The sequence below is a fragment of the Varanus komodoensis genome, unplaced genomic scaffold (genome assembly GCF_004798865.1).
Source record: "Varanus komodoensis strain SLA01 unplaced genomic scaffold, ASM479886v1 scaffold32, whole genome shotgun sequence".
Lineage (NCBI taxonomy): Eukaryota > Metazoa > Chordata > Lepidosauria > Squamata > Varanidae > Varanus > Varanus komodoensis.
Genome location: NW_025335798.1, coordinates 3417720 through 3444093, shown reverse-complemented (window position 1 = coordinate 3444093; position 26374 = coordinate 3417720). Strand labels below are relative to the sequence as shown.

Sequence of the window (26374 nt, the reverse complement as noted above, 5' to 3'; positions counted from 1 at the left end):
GCCATCTGGATAGTAAATGGTTTTTCTTGGATTGTGCTGGGTAAATAGTAAGGGGGAAAATTACTTTAGACAAAAAAATTTTATGTTGAAGAATCTGTCAAATGATGAGTTGTCTATAATTTCAGTGACTGACCATTCCTCCACTTTGCTTTTGGAAATGGCCTCCTGAAGTATGACAAGAGAAGAAACACTGTTTGCACAGGGCACAGCCTCAGCTGTCTGGGACCTATTAGCCTGACCTGTGTCTGAAGAGAATAGGTCAGGTAAATTCTGCTGAAAAATACTGACTACAAGTAAGGATACTTCATTTTGGTTTGGATTGTTTATTATTTTCACTCTTATTTTTAAGATTAGGATTAGGGAGGAGAGGACATGTGAACTTCTAGTATGATTTGGATCAAGGCTTGACCTCAAGGTTTCTTTCTTTAATAAATGATCAGTCAAATTATTTCAGTACTGCCTTATCGATCTCAACTAAAACCAATTCATTTAGTCATGCCTTATTATTAAGGGTGCTGGTTCTCTCTTGATCCCATATGAATAATGGAAGAGGTTGAAGGTCTTTGCTTGTGGGCTGAAATCAAACGCACTACGTAAAGTGGCTGCCCTTTTGTGTGTGAACGAGAGGCTGCGGGACAGAACCTTCTGATTCCACCCTTGCACTCAGAATATCTGGGCTTTCCATTAGAGCCTCTTCCAGTGTGTGTGTGTGTGTGTGTGTGTGTGTGTGTGTGTGTGTGTGTGTTTCATTGCTCTATTGCCTAATTAGGCAAAATTACTCTCTGGGCAGTTAAAAATAAATTATTATCATCTAGTTCAGGGCCCAACTTGTGATCTAGTATGGCTTCTGCAGTGTTGTGGGAGAGGCTGGCATGCCCTGACTCCTTCAAACTTCTGCCTATTCTTCTGTGACCTAAAAACACCTTTCCTGGTGTTTGTGAGACTCAGTGGGCAGCCAGAGCCAGCAAGCTAGAAAGCTCATGCCTGACTTTCATGAGTGCAGTTGGCCATCAACTTATCTGTTGATGGTTTCCTAATGATTCTCACAAAAGTCACTGTCTATAATATTTTTTCAGGACTTAAGTTGGTTTCCTTCACCAGGGAAGCCAAGAAGAGAGTAATAAGCAAATAGAGAAAAAGAAAAGTTGGCAGTGAATGTTTTTTAAAAATTTTCAGAAGAGATTGAAGATATTAATAAGAAAAAAGGATAGAAAAAATAAAGATATGGCTTGAGATAGATGAGAACTAGTTCTATCCTGGGAAAAAGCAAGAAAGAACTGGTAAAGAAGAACCTCAAACTGATAAAATACTCAAAACACATGCAGGCCGTGCAGGTCTCCGCTTTTCCTAGGTGATGCGAAAGTTAAGCATTGTGGGATGCCTTTGGCAAACCAACCTGGAGAATGATTTGCCTAAACTGGGCAGAATAAGATGCTGAGAATCTTGGTCTACTTTCTTTTCACATCAGACTTTTCACAACCCTCCAAGAGTTCCCAGATTTAGCTCTGCCTTTGATTTAGCGCCTGCCTCATCTCATATACCCTGGAGTAATGTTTCAAAGCAAATGCATGCACAAGTGTGCCTCAAGAGAATTTATGAAGGGTTGATCATGGTGGCACAAAGAGTCTGAAATCACAAGCTATTAGTAGGCCTTATAGCTGTTAAGGCTGGCTTTGTCATCATATCACTCTATTGATTCCAGTTGACTCCAATCACTCAAAGGGCTCCCTAAAAGCAATTTATTCCAGAGAATGCTCCTGTTCTTGAGGGTGAGAAATGAGAATTTTCCTGTGCTGCTATTTCACTGTGCTTGCTCAGAGAAGGCAAAGATGTTTCTCTTTTGCTCCATTCCATTTTTACCATGGGATGGGGAGACCCACACACATAAGCATGAATATGCACACACAAATATTTACTTTTGGAGTTGCCCACTGCCCAGTTTAAAATCAGTAATGTGCCCCAAGATCAAACATATCCCCTTCATCTAATTTAAGATATAAACATAGCGTCCTCCAGCTCAACAGGAAGGCTCACACAATCTATTATTTCTTCTGACTAATTCAAGTGACTTAACAGCACATTATTATAATATTCCTGATTGTCTAAGAAAAAAATATTATTGTAGAACAATGTTCAGAGAAGGAACATAAGAAAGAGAAGCAGAACAAAACATTTAAAATACCTGGTTTTCACTGTATGGGAACTGCCTGTTGGAATCTTTCTGCGTGGTTCTATTGCCCAGCACACTTCCAAAACTTCCAGAACCTTGGGAGGATTTTGCAGCTAAGAAAGAAAAAACACCATGAAGTTCTATTGCACATTTACATATTTGCTGCAGATTGTTTTTTTTTAATCTTGTAACTGTAAAATCATTTACTGTACACAAAACTGCTTTTATTTTAAGGAAATACGGAGGTCAGCTCTACATATGTCCTCTCCCCTAAACTAGTAAAAAGTTTTATACTAACCTGTATGAGCCCTATTTTGAATGGCCTCCAGATATAGCTTCATTTCATCTGCATCTTTGCAGGATATTTTATCCACAGTCAGGAAACTAGAATCCTTTAGTGATATCATCAAGCAGCACAATTTCCCTTTACTTGGTCGCACAAGCACTTTTTTAATATTATGGTTTAGCTAGAAAGAAAATAAAGGAGAAAAAAGTGTATAGTTTAATGGAAAGTTATGTGTTCAAGGAGTTCTTTCCTCTCAATGGTAATTTTAAAAGACTCTTTATTGATTACCTATGCCTGTTCATATGACTCCACATGTCTGATTATAAGCTCAAACTGCACTGTGATATTATGCTTAGCCTACTTAGCCCTTAAAAAAACCTAGTTATCTTGACTCATGTTTTGTATTCTTGCTATATTTGTGCAAAGTGAGCACACAATTAAGGATACTGATTATAATAAAGGATTACTAAATGAACATTCTTAGCTTCCATCTATGAAGTACTTCCAAACCACAATATATTCTAGCTTCTAGAATACAAAACCAGATGGACGTCTTTCTGGATTGGATATAAGCTAGTAGATACATGTAAAGGAAATACAGTGCAGCAGCAGACAGACTACAGTCCTATGCTTATTAGTTCATAATTAAATATTACTTTGTCCAATGGGGCTCATAGGTAAATATGATTAAAAATACAACAAGGTTATATTCTTGGGTACAAAATTCACCTATGTTTTGACAATATGGATAACAGCTTATCATGAGAACAATGTATACAGAGGCATGGGGATCTTACAGTGAACCTACACCACGGCACTACAATGAGGAGAAAGGCAAATAGAGCCAACAATAAAGCATTTATCATTCATGTTGCCATAAAGAGTAGCACCCCAATACTTTTCCAAGTTTTCTTTTCTACCAAAGTTTAAAGCTTTTCATAATTTCTATTTTGCTACACAAGAGCACTTAACAGTATACACCTGAATAATTCACAATAAATTATAGTAAAATCAGTATTTCAGAAAGAAAAAATAAGAATGAATCTCTGAAGAAAATTCAGGTAGAAGCTAAATGGACATGGAAGTAATTCATGAACTACTAAATTCAAGAGTAATTTATGAGCTACTAAAATTTAAAAGTCTTTTAAATTCTGAGATACCTGAAATATCTTTGGTATTCCTCCAGCACTGTAGTGAACCACCAGCGTCACTTTGCTGTCCTTATCCACAATTTCAAAAGACCCTTCTTTCCATTTTGTAGTCCCAGTTTGCATGCTGCGCATGCGAATAGACCCCCATAGTTTCACTGGAGTCATGTTTTCATACAAATAGTTTATGAAAGTAATGAAGTTTTAAACGCCAAGCCTGTTTAAAAAAAATGTATAAAAATTAGGAGCTATGCAATAAGCATCACCTTCAGTACTAAGTGACCATTTTAAATCAAATAACATATACATTGTCTTTCTAAAATATAAATATATACCCCCCCCCTCAAGTTGCTTAGGAAATGCTTCATGGATTCTACCAATTTGCGTTTCTCCATCAACAGAGAGTAATAGAGTCCTCCTCCTGCTGTGATCCCCAGATCTGCTCCAGTGGTTTGGGATTTTCTCTGAGGCAGATCTAGGTGCATGGAGAATTGCAAACAGAATAACAGAAAGTCCATACAAAGAAGACTGGATGTCACTCAGTTTTACTTATCTCTGAAAAGGTCCAAAGTAGGTAGCTCATTACAGACAATGAAAATTTATGGAATGCAATTGAGTTTTGAATGTACAGTGGTACCCTGGTTCACAAACTTAATCCGTTCCAGAACTCTGGTTGTGAGCCAAGTCAAATTTCTCCATAAGGTTCATTGTAAATAAGGTCAATCCATTTTATAACTATTTTTTTAATCAGAAAAATTTGAAGCAAAGTGACCAAGAACATCAAAGATCACAGCCATGTCTCCCCCCCCACCCCCCCAAGCAGGAATGTGGCCATCTTCCACCCCCCCACACACAGCACAAGCACAGCCATAGACAGGAGTGCTTGCAGGGGGAGACAGGTGCATTGGGGGGAGAGATGGGTGCGATCACAAGTGTGGTGATGGGGGGGAGAAAGCCAAAATCACAGGCGCGCTCATGCAGAAAAGATGGGCAGCCATCTCCCCCCCCCCCCCGAGAACACAACCACAATCGCGCCTGTCTTCCCTGCACGAGTGTGACTGCAATCATAGCCATCTCCCCACTCGGGGGGGGAGGGGGGATGTGACAATAGCGGTCACCACCCAATGTGAAGTTTGCGACCTGAGTCAAAATTTTTATGAAATTTTTGTTCACGACCCGATTTGGTCGTGAACTGAGGTGTTCGTGAGCCGAGATACCACTGTATCATCCAAATTTTGACCACAAGTTGAATTGGATGTGATGGATAAAGAAATCTTTTAAATGAATAGTTCAACTTAAGGAAGCCTAGGAACTCTTGCAATGTTACAATAAACTATGCAAAATCTAAACAGATTGTTAGCTTTCTAAACATAAATTTGTTTTGATGAAATGCACCAAGTTATTTATTCTTTTTCTTGCATTCCATTAATCTCAAGTTCAAGATTTCATCACACAGGGGAAGTCTGTATATCTATTAATTCCAAATACTGCAATAATTCCCACAGGATTTAAAAATACACTTCTGAACTACTAATAACACATACTTAAACTGAAATAAATTAAAATGACTTCTAAAACTGATGTGTGCTCTGTGTCTCTACCTAAATATATGATGCTGCAGAGCTCTTTTACTTTAAAAAGATTACTAATATGTTCTAATGTACTGTTATTAAGTTATGTCACTTTATTATGGCCTTTAAGCTGGGGCAGGCTGTAATGTACATAAATAAAACAATGCCAGGACAGAAAAAAATTCTAGCAGTTAGACTCATGATGGATAGACAAACAATCAGGAGTTTTCTAGCATATCATGCACATGAAGTGAAAAGTGGCATTGTTGTAACTGTTTAAGTAAATGGATGAATACAGAGAGGGTAAAAAGAACTACTTTAAAGGCAAGATTTAGGGTGCAGGGTGAGCAACTTATGTTATTCCAGATCTTGGATGGCAACTCCCATCAGCCCCAAACACCACAGCAAATAGAGTCATGGGAATTATAGGTCCAGATTGGCCATATGTGCTATAAACATTCACTTTGGAGTAAGTGTAATTGAATTAACTGTGACTTATTTCTGAGCTGACCTTTACAGTATCACAGTACAAAAATAAAGACAGCGTACTGTTGAACTGGGCACTCGAACTAATAGAAACTTTGTTATGCTAGCACAAGCAGCCTGTAGCGCAACATAAGTAGTGTTAGTAGTGTGTAACAGCATTAGCCAGAAAAATGGTCACACCAGCATTACACTAAAAAGTCCTTGAGTAATTTAATTCCTCTAGCAATGTAATTTACCTTAGCATTGGATACTGCCCACGGTAAAAGCCAAATTACAATATATGAGTAAAGCAGAGTACTGAACAAGTGTCAAAACCCTTGAATTCAAGAAGTGTTTTCCTTAATATTTTAAGAAATCCAAAATATTAATGTATAGCTGACCTAGATTATAATGGTTATTTAACATGCCTGTGATAGGAACATGCCTTATCTTTCATATTTAACTACAAACTACGTTTGATTATTTAATCCAAAGTCAATGAAATTACATCTAAGAACAGCCTACACTTAAAATCCTCCAAATTACATTTGAAGAATTTGAAACCAACTGTAATGTCCAAGTGTCTACATCTTAAGCACTCTTACCATATAAAAACGGTTATCTCCTATTTATGCTAATTTCCCAGAAAGCAATGAAAAACTTATTTAAGAGGATGTTTCTTGAAATACTAGCTAATTCATGGAGGCCTGTTAGTAAGCTTTTCAAACATATGCATTAGTAAAGCATGCTAAAATATTTTTTTGAAAATATTTGAGTTACAGCCTCCAACTATTTCCATACTTCAACAATAACTTTATCAGCTTACACTGCACTTGTTAATTTTTAACAGACCAATCATCTATAGTAAATGTATCTGAGCCCACCAGTTTCAAAGTTTTAAAATGCTTCTCCCTCTGCACAGGATTTGGCTGCAAGAGTGCAATGCTCTGGATGGAAAGTCTGATCTGCCCATATTACACTTTTTAAGCTTTTTCACAAAACACTTTTTACAATCAGCTTTCATTCTAAAAATTCTATATAAACCATAGAACAGCAAAAGCACCTAGCGTAAATCTTCTTATGCAGCCAATTAAGGAAAATGTGCAGCCCACATTTTAACATAAACAAGAGATACTTCAATTTTCAGTCAGATATCTAGGAAACAGGTACCTCTGTAGTTCCACATAGATCATATCCTGCAATGGTTTTGGGCACACAGTTTGCCTGTAAATAATGTCTGCAGGGTAGGTTTTCAACACCTGCATTACTATCTCTACAAAGGCATGAGTTCAAAGACAATCTTGCATGAAAGTGATGAAGAAGCCCTAAATACAAATCCGTGTCTTATTATTCCTTCACCAAATTCCCTCACCAGTTCTGTTGCACTGGTTAACATTTTAGGTAAAACCAACAGGATCAGTCTCCTTCAGACTGCACAGCATGTATTATACTGACTTACTATAAAAACCAAAATTTTTGCTACTCTGCTGCAAGCAAACTTCTAATTGATAAGACAAAGTTAAATCCAGAGAGCCCAACAATACAATCCTACACATATTTCCTCAAACAACGAGCTTACTGCACAGTATATTGCCTAAATATCAGATAAGAGATTAGCATAATCTCTTCCCAAACAAATTTTAAGAGCACAAAGCAATTAGTTTGAAGGAAGGTACCAAGTGCCACTTTTTATACCGGTCCTAAACCTACCTGTATCCGAACAGAATGTAGAGAGAGATTAAGTGGCCACAGTTCCACCTCCAAGCCCGGAAAAGAAGCTTCGTTTGCCTCATTTCCACATGCCAGGCTAATGTTACAGAAGGCATAATCGGAACGCCAGTAAGTTGGCAACTCTAGCAGTCTAGAGTTAGGGCGCGACCAGGAAGGAGGTTAACCTGGGGGGAAACGGGCCGCGGCTAGGGAAAGATTCAGGTGCAGATTTGAACCAGCCGCGGAGGGTCTGAGGGAACCGGTGGACTGAGGGATCCAGCTAAGGTCACGGCTGTGAGGTGATGGCGAGCGTCTCCCCGCCATACCGACAAATATCAAGAGACCCTCCTCTATCGTCACATTAACCGCTCAACAATCGCCCTTAATATTGTCTCCTCGGCCCACCCGGTCCCGCGTGTACGAAAAGAACTCTCTCACGGAAAGTTAGTCAGTCACCCCTTCAACCCACTCTTGAAAAACACCGGCACTGCCCGGCCACTCACTAATGTCGACGGCGGCAGCGGCTTTCCTTTTCTCCAGCTTCTCCACAGACCGGTCCTTCCTCCTGCCGCCGCCGCCGCCGCCGCTTTTCTTGCTCTACGTTCGAAGGTAATCTGCCCTTTATTTCCACAACGCGCCGGTCTGGCTTGGCCAAATCCAGCCCGGCCTCCGCTTAGCTTAGTGAAAAAGGCAGATGGCGGGAACCTGATCGGCCGCGCGACCGTCCGACTGACGCAACCACGCACGACCCAAAAAAAATTGATAAAAACAACCGCGCAAGGAGATAGAACGAGAGACCTCTACGTCATCACGGCGACGGCTGGCTCGTTCTCTCATTCGTAGCCATCTACAGCGAATGAAGCAACTTTACTCGAGACTGTAGTTAGCGCGCGAGGCCAAGTGACGACGGTCGCACCTCTGCGCACGCGCAATTGGAGAGCGCTCGGAGGGGTTACTATTTACGTTGCGCTCCTTACTACGCATGCGTCCACGGATTCTCCTCGGGCCTACTGCTGATGCCCAGAGAGAGGTCAGGGGTCACGGCAGTGGCAGGAGTAAAGACAGCAGCAGGGCTAGGAGGAGGAAGAGGCGGTGACTTCTGCTCAGATCCATGATGGCGGCGACTGAGGTAGAAGCGGCCTCCTGAGCTTTGGTAAAGAACTTCCGACCATGCACAGCTTGGCGACTGCCGCGGTAAGGCCAGGCCGGGCCTGAGGCCGTTTGCCAATTCCCGACCGGGGGCGGGGGGGACGAGGAACCTGGTTGAGGCGCATGGAAGGCTCTCTCTCAGCTCATTGGTCGACGAGATTAGAGGGGGGGTCAGAGAACGGAGCGGCGCTCTTTTCCCGCCAAACTGCCCTCCTTAAAAAGCGCTCGTCCTTTAACGCGCCCACCTTCCCTCCCCCGATCCCGAGGCGGGTTCTGTCGTATGTCCTGCGGGGGAAGTAACTGGGGTGCGCGCGCGCACAGGCGTCTTATATCGAATATGTGCGCTTGTGTGGAACTGGAGACGCTTGTGTACCTTTCGCATATGTTAATATAGGTCCGTAATCCCCAGCTGCTTAATGCTGATACGTAAAAACTTGGCTCGGGAGATTGGTGGTTTCCATAAAAGCTTGCGAATTGATGTCTGATGTTTATCCGTGTCTTCAGTTTGCATATGCAGATTTATGGAGACAAACTTGGATCGAGCCTTTTGATCATTTGATCACTGTCATTCAAGTGCCTCCCGCCAAGGCATTTATCAGCCTTCTAGGATGTCAAGCCTGAATTAATGTATTGTTTATATAGCAGGGATTGCTTTTTCTTAAACTCTTTTTTGTATGCTTGTTCCTAAACGTGTTTACATGAGAGTAAGTCACACTGAATTGAATGAGTGTTACTTTTTGGAACGTTTAAAATTGCAGCTGTAATTTGTTTGACAGCATGAAACTTCCATGCCAGTACTTGTTAACAAATTAAGTAAACAGCAGTTTGGGCCAGAAGCACAATTTATAACCAGGGATGAAAATGGAAGTATAAATAATTTAGATACAAAAAGTAATAGTAACAGAAAAGATGGCCTGGGGTACAAGCATTTTCACAAGGGTCACTGTAGAAGATACCACTTCCCCAGTAAGAATCCAATTCTCCTCTACTTCAGCTTAACAGAGCTTGAATCTTTCATTTACTGTTCAAGTCTGAAATCAACCAAGCATGTGAATGAACCACTGTCCTCCAAACTATTCTGCAGGCCACAAATGCTCATGATTCTAAAGTTTGTGGGTGGGCTAATAAAAGCCAAGCGGGAATAGGACATTCATGGATTAACAGGAAACCATGTATTACTTCAGTATTGAGGGTCCTTTGATGAAGGTGGATCGTCTGAAATCTACTAGTATGCTTGAATGGTGAAGTTCATCAGCAAAGCTATATGGTTAAAGAACAGGGTACAACAGTAAAAAAAGTTTTCCACATGCAGACCATCTTGATTTATTCATTGATTGATTTATTAGATTTATATCTCAATTTTTCCTTACATTTCCTTACAACAAACTCAAAGTGGCTTACATATTTCTCCAGATGCTCTCAATCTTATCACCACAACAACCTGTGAGGTAGGCTGAGCTGAGATTCTGTGACTGACCCAAAATCACCCAGTTGACTCCATAGCTGAACAGGGACTAGAACCCACATCACCTGAGAGCCTAGTCTGATGCTAACCAGCCTTCCCCAACCTTTTGTCTTCCAAACATGTTTTGACTGCAACACTCAACATTCCCAGTCAATGGCCCTGCTAGATGGGAATTCTGGGAGTTGCAGTGCAAATGGTTCTGAAGGCTACCAGGTTGGGGAAGGCTTCTCTTAACTGTTGCACCACACTGGCTTGCAAACTTAGGTGGCTCTTACCAAAACTTGAAGATAAATCCAGAAGTAGCTCAACCCTAAAGGCTGTCCAACCCTGGCTTAGATATAAAAATGAGAGTGAGTGGTGCTTTCCAGTGGTAAATATCTAGATATATGTTTACAAAATAGCAACTTACAGGAAGCTACATTTGTAGGGTTGTAGGCAGGACTAGGGATGCCTACTAGCAAAGAAAATGATCTCTCTCTATATGCAGAGGAACCAGACACCATATTCTCTGCTTTGTCTATGTAAGTTGAACTAAGAACTAAAACCACATAATATGAAATAGCAGAAAGGTTTTTTAGTGGTCTACAATCTCTGTCAGGCAGGGTGCCTTCTAACTGAAAGTAGCTGGAAAGGGATTTTCCTGTTCTGAAATGTTTGCTATTCCACGTATGATAAATAAAAAAGGTATGCTTCCATATAATCCTTACACAAAATGGACATTGAAATGGGGTTGAGGGGAAAAATCCAATGTGTTTTCTCTTTGTCCATGTGCTTTCTCCCAGGATGTTTGAGGCTGAGCATTGATAAATAGGCTTTGGATTTATATTGTGATTTCATTTGCCGAAAGCCACTTTGTGAGAGGTTGGTCCTAAAATGCAACCTAAAAGTATATTTAATAATACCAGTATTCCAAAATTAGTAATACTGCCTGCTAGGTAGACTGTTGTAAACATTTGTAACCTAGGTTATCCTCTCTGATTGGTAGACCAGTCCAAAGTGGATTTGGGAAGAACAAAATGGAGGTTAATCTGCCATATCCCAAACGATGCCTGCTTATAGCAGTAAGCATAGAAGCTGAAAGGGCAAGTTTCTTGGGTGTTTTAGCTTGGCAAAAGTTTCACTTTTGGAAACCTACTCCTAAAATAGAGAAATTTGCTACGGCAACTCCAATCTGAAGGCCTCTTGACGGAAAGGAGAATGCAAAGGCACCCCACAGCAATCCATTTTGGGACATTACTAGTGGTAGATCTATATATGTCTAGCTTTCTGTGATTAAAATCAGGGCCTCAGGGCAGGTATGCTCCCACTCCAGCCAACACATCTGAAGCTCAGGACTGAATGGCTTCAGTTTAAAAAATGGATGAAACTGATGATACAAAGAACATGGGGCTGCTTCCAAAAACTCCAGCCTTATGTCAAGTTCTACCTAGTCTATGGTGAAGCAAAAGCATGGTATAACCATGTCATATATTTCATTTTTCCTGCTTATTAACAGCTGTAGCAAGGGAACAAGAAAACACAGAACATTATATATTGCCCTGATTTCATACTGCAAAGGGGGTTAAGGAGAATGTTGCACAGACTTTCTGGCTTTGGTCACAATCCAATTTTATCATGTCTAGTTCTGTTTTTATAGTGTATTTCAATATAACAATATGTGCAAGTACCACTTATTAGGAATACTACTATATTTCTTCTTTGTGTTATACAGTAGACTCTTGACTATCCAGCTTGTGACTATCTGGCCTCCGTACTATCCGGCCTAGTTAAAAAATAACTATCAATGAACAGTAAAATAAGTTTAAATAATTTTTGTAAGAATTAATCCTATGTTTTACATTAATGTTTTGTTTGTTTTAAAAGTGTATGTATTCATACTGTACAGTGTACGTGATTTTATATTTCCTGCAATTAAGTTACACATTATAAAATTTATCTTAAAATGTGTACAATATTTTTATCCTTGGACTTCCTTTTTCTGTAATATTTTGAAATGTACAGTACATAACAAACATTTATAAAGTACTGGCCTGTACTAAGAAGTCAGAAAATATGAATAAGAGCGGGTTTTGGTATAAAAAGGATGTTTTTAATGGTATGGGTGGGGTAGGAAGTGAGCATTTATAGAACTCCGGCCTATCCAGCAGAACTCTGCCCTTCCACCACATCAGGCCGGATAGTTGGGAGTCTACTGTACTTAGAAAAACTTTAAACGAACCTGCTAAGATTGTGAATAACTGATTATCCAAACTTATTCTGGTATGCATAATGTATGCATTCATTTTTAAGTTTGTACTTGGAAGTTCTTGAACTGTGGATATTTAATACATACGGTAAGTACTGATATAGCACAGCCTTTGCCCTGAAAAAGTGATTTAAATAAACTGCCCATTTACTCAGAAAATTATGAAAAGAAAATAGTAATTTTCATAGGCAGGTATCTTTTTGTATAATGAAACCAAGTGAATCAGTAGATGACAGTTTGCACCTACAAACGTCTAACTTACAAAGGCAGTGCTTTGAATAAAAATAGCAATTACTCTGGAAAAAAGCTTCCACAGTTTTTTTTAAACAATGTAAAGGTTTTAAATAAATAAAAACATGCAATTTCTAAATACAATTGGGAAATAGGAGTCATAGCTTCTGCTAATTCCTTTATCTTGCATTAGTCTACTGTCTACTGTTTTTCAGTTGTTCATGCTCTAGTAAAGTTCATCTTCAGGCACTTTTTTGTTTGTTTATTATCATAGTTGACCTTAAGATGTTTTCAGTCTTGCTTCTCTGTCCCTTTTCTCTACCCTCAAGTTTGTTGAACCTGTTTTGTTTTGAGTGGGAGCCAACTAATGAACTCTGTGTGTGTGTGTGTGTGTGTGTGTGTGTGTGTGTGTGTGTGAGAGAGAGAGAGAGAGAGAGAGAGAGAGAGAGAGAGAGAGAGAGAGAGAACAGCAGATCCAAGCAACTCTAAAACAGAGCCCCAAAATAAGAGAGTGTCAGCTAGCTAGCAATCCAGCACTCAGAATTTCTTTCACTGCAAAAGCTCTGAGCTCTGGCCTACCACTGAATGTAGTGATTGAAGTTTTTTTTTTTTCAGTAGTCCTTTTTCAATTTTCTTGAAGCAACTTTTCGCAGCCCTCCGGATGTTTTGGACTAAAACTTCCCTCCTCCCCTACCATTGGTCATTCTACCTGGGGCTCTGTTCTACAATGTAAAACTGGTTTGTAATCTGCCTCAGCTTCACTCATTTTTTTAAATTTTGGAATAATGGAAAGGCTGCTCCTGCCATCTCCCCATCATTAACCAATTAATCTTGTGGAGAAGCAAAAGTTGGCTCTCACCTAACAGCCACAGGCTATCCTATCAGGTGATGATGCACAAATTGGCTACCCAAGCAGGATACAAGAAGTATAAATACTGAGCCTATACAGATAGGCAATCTTTGGGTCCAGGCACAGGTTGGATCGATGCCACTGAAGAGTAAATTCAAATGGCAATATATCTTTTTTACCCCACATTAGCTGCAGCAGTGTGGTAGGTAGGGATATTTGTCTGTACATGGCCACTAAAGCTATGCAATCTAACTTCTAATTTGTTATTTAATTTAGGCCCTGTCGGAAGCTTCATTTTTGTCTGCTATTATATATTTCCTCTTCAATGCTGCCATTGTGTCCAAATGAAGACAATACTGGGTCCAGAACAAGCATATATATTTACTCAGGCTAAATATTCTTGATTGTCCTTAATTGTTTTTGCGTGTACTTTAAAAATGTTTTGTATTGTATTTTGAAGGTTTTTATCTTTTGTAACCATCCAGAGAGCTTAGGCTATAGAACAGTGTAGAAATGTAAAAATAAAAATACTATCTAGAAACAATCCCCATTAAAATGAGACTTCATGCCATCTATTTTTACTTGAAAGTGTCTATTACTTGCTCTTGAAGTTTTATGTGAACAACTATTGGTTTATCTCTGACCGGCAAACTTTATTCAATTTCCTTTCTCATTTTAAAGCCTGTGCCAACGGCACTGGCTCAGGTTGATCGAGAGAAGATTTATCAGTGGATCAATGAACTTTCTAGCCCTGAGACTCGTGAGAACGCACTGCTGGAATTAAGTAAAAAGCGAGAGTCTGTCCCTGATCTTGCCCCAATGCTTTGGCACTCCTTCGGCACAATTGCAGCTCTCTTACAGGTAGGTAGAATGTCTCTTCTGCCTAAAATAACATGCTAAGCTATCTGATGAACAATTTATTTGGCATCTTGCTGTATATCTAAATTATTTTCAGTTCAATCCTATAGTTATATGTTCAAAATTTAATTTTAATTTAATTTAATTGGACTTAACTCCTGGGCAAGTATGTATAGGTTTACAGTTTTAGGAGCTTGCTGTTTTTTCTCCTAGCCCTTATGACGGCAAAAGAAGAAGGGGACGGCAGAGAATGAGGTGGCTAGATGGAGTCACTGAAGCAGTCGGTGTGAGCTTCAGTTGACTCTGGGGGATGGTGGAGGACAAGAAGGCCTGGAGGAGTGTTGTCCATGGGGTTGCAGTGGGCCGGACGTGACTTCACAACTAGCAAGCAAGCAATTAGTGGGAGTGTTTGACAGTTCTTGGACATTGGACTAATGAAGTGGGGAAGCATTTTCACCTAAATATTTTCTATTTTCTATTTTCCATAGGAGATTGTAAATATCTACCCATCTATAAATCCACCAACTTTGACAGCTCATCAGTCCAACAGAGTCTGCAATGCTCTAGCACTTCTACAGTGTGTTGCGTCACATCCAGAAACCAGGTTTTTATGCTCTGTATATTGATTCTCTTGGGGGGGGGGAACTTACAATAAAACCCTTGTATCTACTGTTTCAGTTACCACGATTACATTTAACTGTGGTTGACCATGTTCCAAAAAAGACGCCCTGCACTGGAGTGTGGCCTGTTCTGGGGGAGCTTCTCCTGCATTGCATTGCAAGCCTCATGTGTGGCCTCATGCCTGGTCCTGAGTTCAGACTCCCCCATGCTTGCCAGCAGGGCAGGCACACTATTCTGGGCCAGCTGCAGTGGTGGGCAGGAAGGAGAGTGTTCCCCATGCAGTTGTCTGTTCCCGCTCACCCAACCCTCCCACACCCATCCACAGTGCAGTAGGCCGCAAAATTCCAAGAGTGTTCACCACTGTCCCGGGTTTCAGGCATCCACTGGGGAGCAACTTGGAACTGATCCCCTGCAAATATGGGAGTCCCTTTGTATTTTGTTAGGTTTATGGCTGGACAGGGGAAAAGTTGCCATCAAGCATCTTGCCTGCAGTTAGTTGCATGTTGTTTGCACTACAATTAACAGTTAAAAAAAGCAACCCAGATCAGGACTGCATGTTTAGCTGCCCCCATCTGGAAAGCTGATCCAATCCATATGCATATGTGCCACTTGTGCTGAAAATATGTCTAAGTTCCTCTTATAAAAGGCGCTAACCACAGAGCAAATAACTGCTCATCTAGAAAGCAAGTAATTACCAGAGTGTCAGGTTGGGACTCAAGAGATCTGGGTTGTCCATGAAATTCATTGGTGCTTTTGGGCCAGTTATCGAATTAGTGCCTGACATAATTCACAGGTTTGTTGTGGGGAGAAAAATGGAGAGGAGGCAGAAGCTCTTGTAAGCTGCCTTAGGATCCTTGCAAAAGGTAGAGAGGCTGGGATGTATTGTAGCAATAATAATGAAAATAAAAACTAGCTCCACGCAAGCAGTGGAGAGTCTGGGTTCTTAATCAGCAAGTGCTTGTCCTACATGGCAAGCCATGCTAGAAAGTTGGGCAAACTTTAATGTGGAATACTGTTGCATTGTTTTTAAAGATAAAACTTACATTGGGTATGTTTTCAAGAGAAATCTAGATGGTGACTAATTTGTACAGATAGGATGTATTGTAGGCTACCTTAGTAAATAATAGTTATCTTGTTAATTAAGGTATCAGTAGGAAAGCTAGTTATATAGATACATTTTCTCCTAAAATCGTTGTTCCTGGAGGTAAGATCTCAGTGCCAATGTAGATTGCTGGAAAGGTGAGAGAACAAAACTGAGTTTCTTAGCCACCACAAAATAATTCTTTGTCCAGCACAGCTGAGTATAATGTGAGTTGTAGCCTGGTGCTCTTGAGCATGTGTGGAGAAACTTCTTTAGCCAAGAGCAGCACTCCCTCCAGAGAGTTGCATGTTGGTGGTGGATGAAGCCGAGACAAAAAGTGGGTGGGGCATCCCTTTGGCTAACTGCTTTCTCTCTATCTCTTCCCCACATCCATTTTCAGTGTCCCCCATTCCTGCACGTAAGATCTGCCCTGCAGCACCATAATGCAATGATTAGGCTAGAAAAAGCCTCTTGTTAGAGTTCGTTGGGAGTCTTATTCAAGCCTAGCTGCTGCATGAAGGGATGTACAAAGAGATGCACAAAGATTGTATTCCTATTGTGGCATTTAAGCTTGAGAGAAAACCTTAAAGCTTAATTATCACATCTGGTTGAGAAATGGAAGCCACAGGCTGGAACAGAAGTCTTCACACATCAGCAGTTTTGTACCCATGCTGTATTGCTTGGTAGTTGGCTTACGTGATAAAACAATGGTATCACTGATGCAAGTTATATAACATATTGACCTGGTTCACACAACATGACCAGGTCATTGTGGGTTATTTAACTAGTGGCATGTGCTGTTTTCAATACTGAATGTCCAGTCAGAGCAATTGGGCTGTGCGGTGTCATGCAAACTTGGACATCATGGGTTATTTGAGGGTTAAGTAACTCTCATATAATCTCATATGATTACCAGTCATAGTTTACAGCATTTGCCATTTAAACAAAAAGACATCTCTGCTCCACTGAGCATACAGTTGAAAGTTTGACCAGAATGGAAGAGTGGTTGACAAAACAGCCTGTACAGGTGAGAGTAATTGAAGAGACAAATGGACAAGGGGTTGTAATTGTGCGCACATGTAATGATATATGATCTTGTTCATTTTGGTTGGATTGAGGCTTGAAGGATTAAGACAAAGCGATTGATTGATTGATTGATTGATTATGGCTTTTCTATACTGCCAATTATTCAAAAGTATCTCAAGATGGTTTGCAGGGATGAAAACCTCAGATATTTAAAAACTTCAAAGCAATTAAAAATTCTGCAGTGCCAGTGCTTTATATTAAAGTACAACTTAAAAACACTATCTAACAGTTAGTTAGCCTGGCACCAGAATGAATAAAGTATTGATACCAGGCACACTTATCTGGGAAGCAGATTCCATTGCTGGAGTGCTATGGCAGAAAAGGCCCTTCTTGTAATGGCCCTCCTTACATCTTTCAAGGAGACTCTCAGAAAAGGACCTCTGCAAGTGATCTTAAGGTCCAGGCAGGCTCATATGAAAAGAGGTTGTCTTTTTGATACCCAGGCATAGATTATGGGTGGATTCTCACATAATACCAACTCACTGTGGCAAGTTGCCACAATTGGTTCTGCAAAATACTCACTATGAGCCTGGCAGATAGGCAGGCTCATTGTGGACAGTTTGCTTCCCCTTGCGGGTGATCTTACACACCATTCCTTACAAGTTCCTCATCTTTTCTCTCCTCCTTACCATTTAGTCCACATCTGAGAACTTTTGGCTTTTGTCTCAAGCCTCTAGAGCCTTATAAAAGGCTAAAAGTACATTCCTCCTCCCCACAATCTTTTCAGGAGAAATCATGCTTGACGGTCATCTGTCAAATGCTAGAGCCCTTTATAAGAATGGGTGGAGCTGTTTATGTGAGTAAGGGTAATGATCGTTGCTTGCTTTTGTCATGTAAGTGATTCAGAATGTGGTCTGTGAAGACTTGGTTAGAATTAACATAAATGCAACAAGTTGAAGTTCCAGACAAGGAATATGTCAGTCAGTATGAATTTCTGTCTTCTTTCCCAGTTATTGGGCATTTTTTCCTTTGCTACCCAGGGCTTGATACTTACGTTATTTCTCCTGCATTGATCTGAGTGTATCAGAGATATTTGCTGCCTCAATGTATTGAGTGTTAATGTAATGACTTAGGGCCTTGTTTCCTGAAGGAGTGTCTCCTTCTATATGTGCCTGTCTGCCCTCCCTGAAGGAGATTAGGAGGGTGACTACCTGGAGAAGGGGTTTCTCTGCGGTGGCACCCCAATTGTGGAATTTGCTCCCCAGAGAGCTTCGCCTGGCACCATCACTTTATTGTTTTCGGTGCCAGGCCAAAACCTCCTTATTTTCCCAATGTCTCAAGACCTGACTGTTTTAATTGGAGTTTTAGTATTAGCTAAATTTTAGGACACTGTGTTTTAATTTTTTTTCTTACATTTTGTATTGTTAAACCATCTTGAGACTTTGGTAATGGGACAGTCTACAAAAGTTTTAAATAAATAAAGTCCACATACACATTTAACAGCACTAAGATTACATTAGAAGATTATGTCTTTTCACAGTTTGCTCATTTGCCAATGTTTCTTTTTTCGCATTGTCTAGGTCAGCCTTCCTCGCGGCTCACATCCCTCTCTTCTTATATCCCTTCTTGCACACTGTCAGCAAGACTCGTCCCTTTGAGTATCTACGACTCACAAGTCTTGGAGTAATTGGTAAGCATCTATTCTAATGGTGGGGATGATAAGGTCTCACTTTTGAGAAATGGTGGATGGTTTGACTTTACCAGTTAAAGGGTCATTAAAAAGAACACTGTCCTGATCTGATATGAGCTCTGCAACTTGTGTGTTGTGAAAGAATTTTAACATTAAGTAACTATCAGTGCTAGAAAGAACTTGCTTCTGAGAATGATGTATGATGGAAGTAAAATATTAGACATGAACATAGCATCAAGATTGAATGAAGGGTCAGTCACAAGTTTCTGATGCCATTCCTAAGCTTCCTGATTCTTTCTTCCAGTTTGCCTCTTTATTTTTTAATTAATAAGAACAAAATGGAAGTGTTAAGATTTGAGGATCCTGGCATGCTGAAGAAGCTGCAGTTGAGAATTATTCTGTGGACCTTAAAAGTCCAGTATGCAACTTAAAAGTGCTTATAGTGGCCATGGGCCATATGTGACATAATTTATTTTTTAAACTCTGTGTAATATGTGCCTGGCACGTTCTGTAAAGCTTAAGGGTCTTACATCTGTAATGTCAAGGACCAATTATTATAATATACTTTCTGCTGGATTAGCCTTGATAACTGGTGTGCCACGCCACTGATAGCCTTTTCTATTGATAGGAAGTAGGAAATGCACAGCCACTGCAAAAGCAGCTGCATTGGTTCCTAGGTAGCTTCTAGGCCAAGTTCATTGACCTAAGTCATAGAAGACTTTACAGAACCCTTATGCCTTAGGGCAGTGACAGCTAACCTTTTAGAGACCGAGTGCCCAAACTGCAACCCAAAACTCACTTATTTATCGCAAAGTGCCAACACTGCAATAAAACCTGAATACTGAGGTTTTAGTTTAGAAAATTTACATCTTTTGCCTTAAAAGAAAAACACAATAACAGAGCTTTCAATGATACAAACAGCTTTTTATTGAAAGGTAAAAGTTTGTATTTGGTGTGCTTTTGCACAATTAATGTGAACTTTGCTGTTGTATGTATGCTGATAATTTGTCAAACCTTGGCTCATACTTCATTAGTTTGAGAGCAACACATGCAGGTCATCTGTTAGTCTGTTTCTTGTATCATAGAAACAGAGCAAGTCAGAAGGGTCCTCCTGGGCCATCTAGTCTGACCCCCGGCTCCGCTCACAACATGCCCACCATCAGATTTGATATAATTTGTTAATAAAAATGAATGTATTAAAACTCACAGCCAGTCCAAGCAAATACATATATCCTTGGCAGCGCACTGACCAGCCATGCGAAAGCTTGGACAAGGCACAGCTAATGAGTCGCAGCTCGTGACATCATCACTTGGTGCTGCTACTCCTTTCCAAGCATGCGCATGGCACCTATGTGCACTGTTATCTGATGATCGGTTACTGGGGTGATCAGCTGGGGCGACTTGGCTTGCATGTCAACAGAGAGGGCTCTGCATGCCCACTGCAGCATGCGTGCCATAGGTTCACCACCACTGCCTTAGGGAATTCTGGTCTTTTTATGGTGTTTCCTGTCCTTTGAGAAATCAGCTTTAAAAGCAAATCTGTAATGGGCCATAGCAGGTTCTTTCCAAAGACAGTTGAAGACAATGCTGAATCTGAAGCATCTCTGTACAGTAATGGGTAAACTAATGCACTAAAAATGCTGAGTATCTTACATTCTGTAGCTTGGAATATACAAGCTTCAGATAGTTCATTGGCAAAGAGATGAAACCAGGCAGAGGAGGAACGGGTGAAAATGTTACTGTTTCTATCCCTTTGTATTTAAATTTCTGGATCCTTCTGTATCTAGTCAGTTTCCATTCCATTCCAATCCAATCCTTCTCTACATAAAGGTTGACTCACTAAATAAAAATTGAACAGGAAGGTTGCCATTAGTTTATGTTAAATGACCAGAATGCCATCTGGTCATTTATTTATGCATGAACAAATATTTGTGCATAACTAGACTGTTCTGTTGGCTTTTTTTTTATGAAGTTTTAGTTTACTGGTTTTCTGTTAGGTCTGCTTGATTTTTCTACTTCTTTTTGGTCTTTGTCAAGTTATAAGAAGCTATTCTTTATTGGTTTTGCTTGTGTTTTTAAAGGGGCGCTAGTGAAGACAGATGAGCAAGAAGTAATCAACTTCTTACTGACGACAGAAATTATCCCTTTATGCTTACGCATCATGGAGTCGGGCAGTGAACTTTCCAAAACGGTATTGCTTTTAGTCTAATGAATTGATTCTAGCTTCTTGGCTGCTTTCTCTTTCTTTCCAGTGCATCATGTTCCTGTGTGCAGCAGACCTGTTCTCCATCCACACTTAGTTGGCTTTTTCTCTCTGGGGAGTGATTGCAGATGCACCTGCTTCAGATTGTCATGATTCAGCACCTCCTTTCAAGCCACTGCTTTGCGAGTAAAATGAAATAATGAATCTCTATTTCCTTTTTGTACTGTTTCTCATTCAGGATGCTTTTTATGTTCACTTTGCCTGAACATCTGAGTGGTATAGCACACTTCAAACAAATTATCCCCTCAACACAAATTCAAAAAGGACCAATTATTACTTGGCAGAGACCTATTATAAGTTATGTGAAAAGCCTGCAGATCCTGGGCCATATCTTGGTCAGTTTAGGCAACATATATCTTACATATTTGTTACTTTTTATTTTGTCTATTAATTTTGGCTAGCAAATGTTCTGCCACCATTTGTTGACATAGTTGACACTAGTTTCCACCTATCAGCTGGACCCATTAAGCTTTATTTACTGCCTATCTGTGCAGCCAGGACAAATACTTTATTTGAATTGATTTATTTTATTTCTATACTGCCCAGTAGCTAAAGCTCTTTAGGTGGTTCATAACAATTAATATACAAAAAGGTATAGTATCCCTTGTTCCTCTTGTCCCTGTGTTCTGTAAGGGTTTGTGGCAGCCAAATTTGTGTCTTATCAGTGTAAGTCAGGGATGCAAAAGCATTTCTTTGGGAAGGGCTGATGTGCCCCTATTGCTTTCAAGGGGTGAAGGCAGGGCAGATTGGCCATAAGTTTTGACAATGTGAGCAGGAGGTAGAGTTCCATCCCAGGATAATACAGTGATGCAGCTCAGACATTTAACCATTATGTCTTCTGCCTTGCAGGTTGCTACTTTTATTCTACAAAAAATACTGTTGGATGATACGGGACTGGCTTACATCTGTCAGACTTATGAACGATTTTCTCATGTTGCAATGATATTGGTAAGGCTTTTCTGTTTGCAAATGACTTGATAGCTCAATACAGCTCTAGGGTCTGTAGAGCAAGATGCAGTGAATGAAAATTGGATCACTTGTAGTGGAACATCTAATGCAGAGATCATTAGAGAAGTGTAAACATTCAAGAAATTTAGAAGCGTGTCAAATAATAGTGCACACATACTAGTCATGTTTTCTTCTGAGGCTTTGTTGCAGCAATTCCCATTGCCCACAACACAAACCATTGTTTGGTTTAAAATTGCTAGCCGTTTCAGTTGTTAGATCTGCAGTTCTCAAAACTTCAAAGAAGCTCCAGCTGTTACATGGGTCTTGGTAATACAAGCATATCAGGATTGCTAGCTGCAGTTTTTCATTAATAGATTTGCATTTTTTCAGAGCCCAGTTGAATAATACCATTTTTCTCTGTGCCCGTAAATGCTATTTCATAAAGCCTTTTGCGAGAGGTTGGGGAGATGGTAATAATTGCATTTACTGACTTTGTTTTTAGTACTGCAGTTGTGGACAGTTCAGGTAGCCATAGTTTGTTTGCTTTTTTTTAAAGAATCGTGCTGAATAATTAAGTATTGGGTTTGGCATAATAACCTGTGGTGTAGAGCTTCTTGCTGAATCAAAATAATAATAATCCCTTTGTGTCTTGAAACCCTTGGGGAGATAAGGCAATGTTCTTGGCCCTTGTTTACATAAAAGAGGGCTCTTGTCCTGTGAGAGTAATAGATACTACTCTTCCCCAGTTTTGAGGTCACTTTTTCTGTTTCCTATATTAGATTAGAACACTGTGGCTAGAGCAAAAACCTGAGAAGTCAGGCTTGTGTCTCTGCTTTTGGTCTTGCCAGCAATCCATTAATTTTTGGAGAGCAGGGAAGCAAATCATAGTCTTATCACTACTATGTATAGGAAGCTGCATGTCTTTTGAAATTACTCTACGAATATAGTACAATAGGTGTACATGGCACTTTGTGGAATAAAATAAGGGTAGATTGCTGTTCCAAGAGGATTATAGTCTAAACTGGAAAGGAGATGACAGATGCTGGTAGCAAGGCTAATGAAGGATGAAATATAGTTACATGTGCTTAGCCCTCAGTGCCTCTCCCTGTTCCAATTTCTGTTTGTGTTTTTGACTTAGGGTAAAATGGTCCTGCAGCTTTCCAAGGAGCCTTCTGCCAGGTTGCTGAAACATGTGGTCCGTTGTTACCTTCGCCTTTCTGATAATCCAAGGTAGGCATCTTAGAAGTTTCTTGGAGTGCCTTGGTGAGGATGTTTTGGTGATACTCTGTGGAACTAGAAATAGCAGTGCCAGATTGAGGATCTGCTTCTACATCTCCAGAGGCAAAGAACAAACAGAATATGGTGGTGTGGTTACAGAAAGTGTGGTGGTCTTCTGATATTTGGTGCGTATGGCTCAACCTCTGACCTGTGTGGAGCCTTATGTATTCGGAGGGGGGCTTGCTCCCCTCTTGTCCATTTGAGTTTATTTGTTGGTCCCTCTCTTTCTTGTCTCCTGATGTAGGGCACGGGAAGCCCTCAGGCAGTGCCTTCCTGACCAGCTGAAAGACACCACCTTTGCCCAGGTTCTGAAAGACGACACAACCACCAAGCGTTGGCTGGCACAACTGGTCAAGAACCTGCAAGAAGGCCAAGTCACCGACCCCAGGGGCATCCCCCTTCCTCCACAGTGACAGCCAAGGAGGTGGCAGAACCCAGGAGGAAATAGCTCAGGTTTACAGAGAGCCAGGAACCAATGACCTCTTCCAGATCCTGTCAGGCATGTGTGGACAGCTCCTTGGACTGACTGTCAATGGTCACCTAGACTGCAGGCCCTTTCTATAGCAACTTTTCACCATGCCTCTGAGGATTATGACACCAGCAAACACAGTTGGGACAGAGAAGCCCTCTTTCAGGGCATGAGCTTTGTCGTGATGATCAGATGAGCACCAAGCTGGGCGGCGCTGCTGCAGCTAACAGCATCTCTCCCGCTCTGGTTCAGTGTGGCAGGCTTGGGAAGTATTCCTCAATTTCCTTGTTGTTCAGTGTTTACATGTAAGTTCAATAAAGGTTGGTATGGTCATTTGACCTTCTTAGGAGTACCTTTTGAGCTTTATCTGGCTCTTAAGCAGAGGGAGTCCATTTCCCTTTTCCTGACTGGGAATTTTGCTTTCGTAAGAGGAGCTTCATGATCTATTCTTTTTGATACGTTCAGCCTTTGTGGCTGGGCCCTTACAGTTTTAAATCTGGTGAGATTATTAGAAGGTGCGGGCAATAAGATAGCATAGCCTCACTTTCCTAAGGGATAGCTCCTGATATGTCAGAAGGCAGTGATTTCCCTTGGCCATGCAGTAGGACAGTCCCTGCCTCTGTGACTGTATTTGAACTCATGCTAAATGTTCCATAGATCGAACTCCACTAACTTCCTAGTCAGTAAGATCCAGAATGCCAGCAAGGCATTCCTTTAATATTCAGACTGTGCCAGCAAGGGAAGAGTTGTTGTATGGGTGCCATGGCTTAGAACCTGCAAGCCATGTGGCCTTCCACTTTGTTGCAGCCTGTGTGTCTGCTTAGTATAAGGTAAACCCTAGGAATGAGCAAAACAGACAGGGACCAAGAGCTATTTCAGGCAGCTGTGAATAGCTGCAGGTTTTTCAGCCTTGCGGGCTGGTGCTGGAAAGCATAATGGCTGCAAAATGCAAGGGCTCTCGTGCTCTTTATCTTCTTCCCCTGCTTCCAGGCTAAGTGCATCCAGTTCATTCATTTTGAACCTGCCCATGTTCATTGGTGTCTGCCACAGCTGAGGAGCCATTAAGCAGTCTGCAAAGGCAACCTATTCCCTGCTCTCTAAATGAAAGAGGCAAACAAAAAAGAAGTGGGGAAGCTGTTTGGGATGGGGGGAACACCCGGGCTGTTTGTCAGTTGCACAACAAGGCTGGGAGCAGGTGGCTTCTGGTCCCTTGCCATTTCCCTTGGCCTTGGCACCTGCTGCCCCTGCTTTGGGCTGGAACCTGTTTTTCCTTTCCCCCCTTTTTCTTTGTTGATGGCTGGACAGGCCACTCCAAGAGTGTCTTAACTCTTCTTTCTCTTTCTCTCTCTATGTGGACTGCTTTTACTCTTGCAGCGGCTCCCAGTTTTATAACAGCCTTGTTTTTCCATCCCTGCCTTGAGTGGACTTTACCAACTGCTTCTTGTTTTGTAACTTGAATAAAAAATAAGCCAAATGAATCTGGATCCTCTTTGACTTTAAAGTCTTGGAAGGTGGGTGGGGGTTGCAATAAACATTACATTCACAGAGAAGAATGTCTCCACAAATCATTTTAAGGGACAACATTCCACTTTTCTTTAGAAAATGTATGTGGGGGGGGGGGGTTAATTTGTTTGTTTGTTTGTTTATTCAAAGCTTTTATAGACTGTCCCGTTACTAGCATCTTGGGACAGTTTACAACAACGCTGCACCTTAGCAAGGTTTAATTTGGGAATCAGTTCAAGAGTAGTGCATATCTTTGCATCCATACTTCATATCATTCTTTTACTCAAGCAGCCATAGCCAATTACACTGCATAACACTGGAACACAATTCTCTGAAGAATGCAGGAGATGCTGAAGGGACCGAATTTATACACCAGATGTCAGATGCCTCCAGAAGTCTTGAGCTATTTCAGTTCTAAAGGTTTCCATTTCATTGTCCACTAATGTGTATGAATTTTGCATTTAAGGTACAAATGCACAAACCTTTTTCAGTCCAATACTATACTGTTGTTCTCTGCAGCATCCCTTTGGGATGAATTTGGGAAGTTTCTGTTCTAACTCAATTTTTGTACTTCCTAATTTGGTCATGTAAGACTAAGTGGTTCTATGTCCACTTAGAATCATAGAATAGTAGAGTTGGAAGAGGCCATGAAGGCCATTGGGTCCAACCCCCTGCTGTTATAAGCAACTAAGTTCAATTGAGTTCTTTTGGACTGACTTTTTAGCATATATGATTGGAAATAAGCTATAATGTGCTTGGCTTATTTTTTAGGTTGAGTGATTATTGGAAAGTGTACCTTTTCCATACACTGTGTATTTAATTGCTCCCTTCTGTGACGGAGTTTTTCTTCTACTTAGGTTAAGTAGAAAAACGCCTCCTTTCTATTTAGAAGTAGAAATAGATCTGTGCTATCAGAAGAGGTTAGGCACAATGTTCTGCTAATTGGTAGCAGATAATGCAGCTTGTATTAATTTCTACTATGATACATTAATTTGTTCTGCCTTAGGGAAGGGGCAGAAGATGTGCAATGTGTCCCAATACTGATAATTGGATGTTAATCCTGTAAACATAAAACCAATATAATTTCACACTGCACATGAAGTATCACAGATACACAGGGATATAGTACAGTTTCAGAAAGAGGCTAAAATATGCACTGGTTGATGGAAGGTGGATTAGAATCAACTGAGAAGCATAACAAGATTGTATCCTTGGGATACATTTTGGTGTTTATTGTTCCAGCTTAACAGGTCTTAGTATATTTAATGCCTGCTTGGGAATCAGCCTCATATTTGGAATGCAAGCTATCCTTAGATTTCTTGAACAGAGCAATATATAATGCAGACA

At 40.6% G+C, this 26374-nt stretch overlaps 2 protein-coding genes across 7 annotated transcripts in view; one reads left to right on the top strand and one right to left on the bottom strand.

Moving 5' to 3' along the window:
• USP37 (ubiquitin specific peptidase 37) overlaps window positions 1-8081 on the bottom strand; it is a 48986-nt gene extending 40905 nt beyond the window's left edge. For 4 of the 5 annotated variants that reach the window (XM_044437959.1, XM_044437960.1, XM_044437961.1 and 1 more), the window contains exons 1-4: window positions 7854-8081; window positions 3617-3821; window positions 2469-2637; window positions 2183-2283 (exon numbers count right to left, since the gene is read on the bottom strand). In XM_044437959.1, coding sequence (XP_044293894.1) covers window positions 2183-2283; window positions 2469-2637; window positions 3617-3772 — 426 coding nt within the window. In that variant the 5' untranslated portion in view covers window positions 3773-3821; window positions 7854-8081. The remainder of the gene's footprint in view (window positions 1-2182; window positions 2284-2468; window positions 2638-3616; window positions 3822-7853) is intronic. The other variant, XM_044437962.1, reaches the window with a different exon arrangement.
• A 281-nt stretch (window positions 8082-8362) lies between these two features.
• On the top strand, window positions 8363-25002 carry CNOT9 (CCR4-NOT transcription complex subunit 9). 2 transcript variants are annotated; one of them, XM_044438338.1, is made up of 8 exons: window positions 8363-8544; window positions 13972-14151; window positions 14637-14752; window positions 18457-18566; window positions 20648-20757; window positions 21679-21777; window positions 22916-23007; window positions 23294-25002. In XM_044438338.1, the coding sequence occupies exons 1-8, from the start codon at window positions 8521-8523 to the stop codon at window positions 23466-23468; spliced, it is 906 nt and encodes a 301-aa protein (XP_044294273.1). In that variant the 5' UTR covers window positions 8363-8520; the 3' UTR covers window positions 23469-25002. The 2 variants fall into 2 exon arrangements, with proteins under 2 accessions (XP_044294273.1, XP_044294274.1); XM_044438339.1 differs by having other exon boundaries at window positions 8364-8544; window positions 23300-25002.
• Window positions 25003-26374: the final 1372 nt, after the last annotated feature.

Bases quoted from the DNA above. Each gene is read 5' to 3' on its own strand.
- CNOT9 (XM_044438338.1), top strand. From the start codon at position 8,521: ATGCACAGCTTGGCGACTGCCGCG. The intron at 18,567-20,647 runs GTAAGCATCTAT...GTGTTTTTAAAG, and splicing joins CACAAGTCTTGGAGTAATTG to GGGCGCTAGTGAAGACAGAT. The intron at 21,778-22,915 runs GTAAGGCTTTTC...TTTTTGACTTAG, and splicing joins CTCATGTTGCAATGATATTG to GGTAAAATGGTCCTGCAGCT.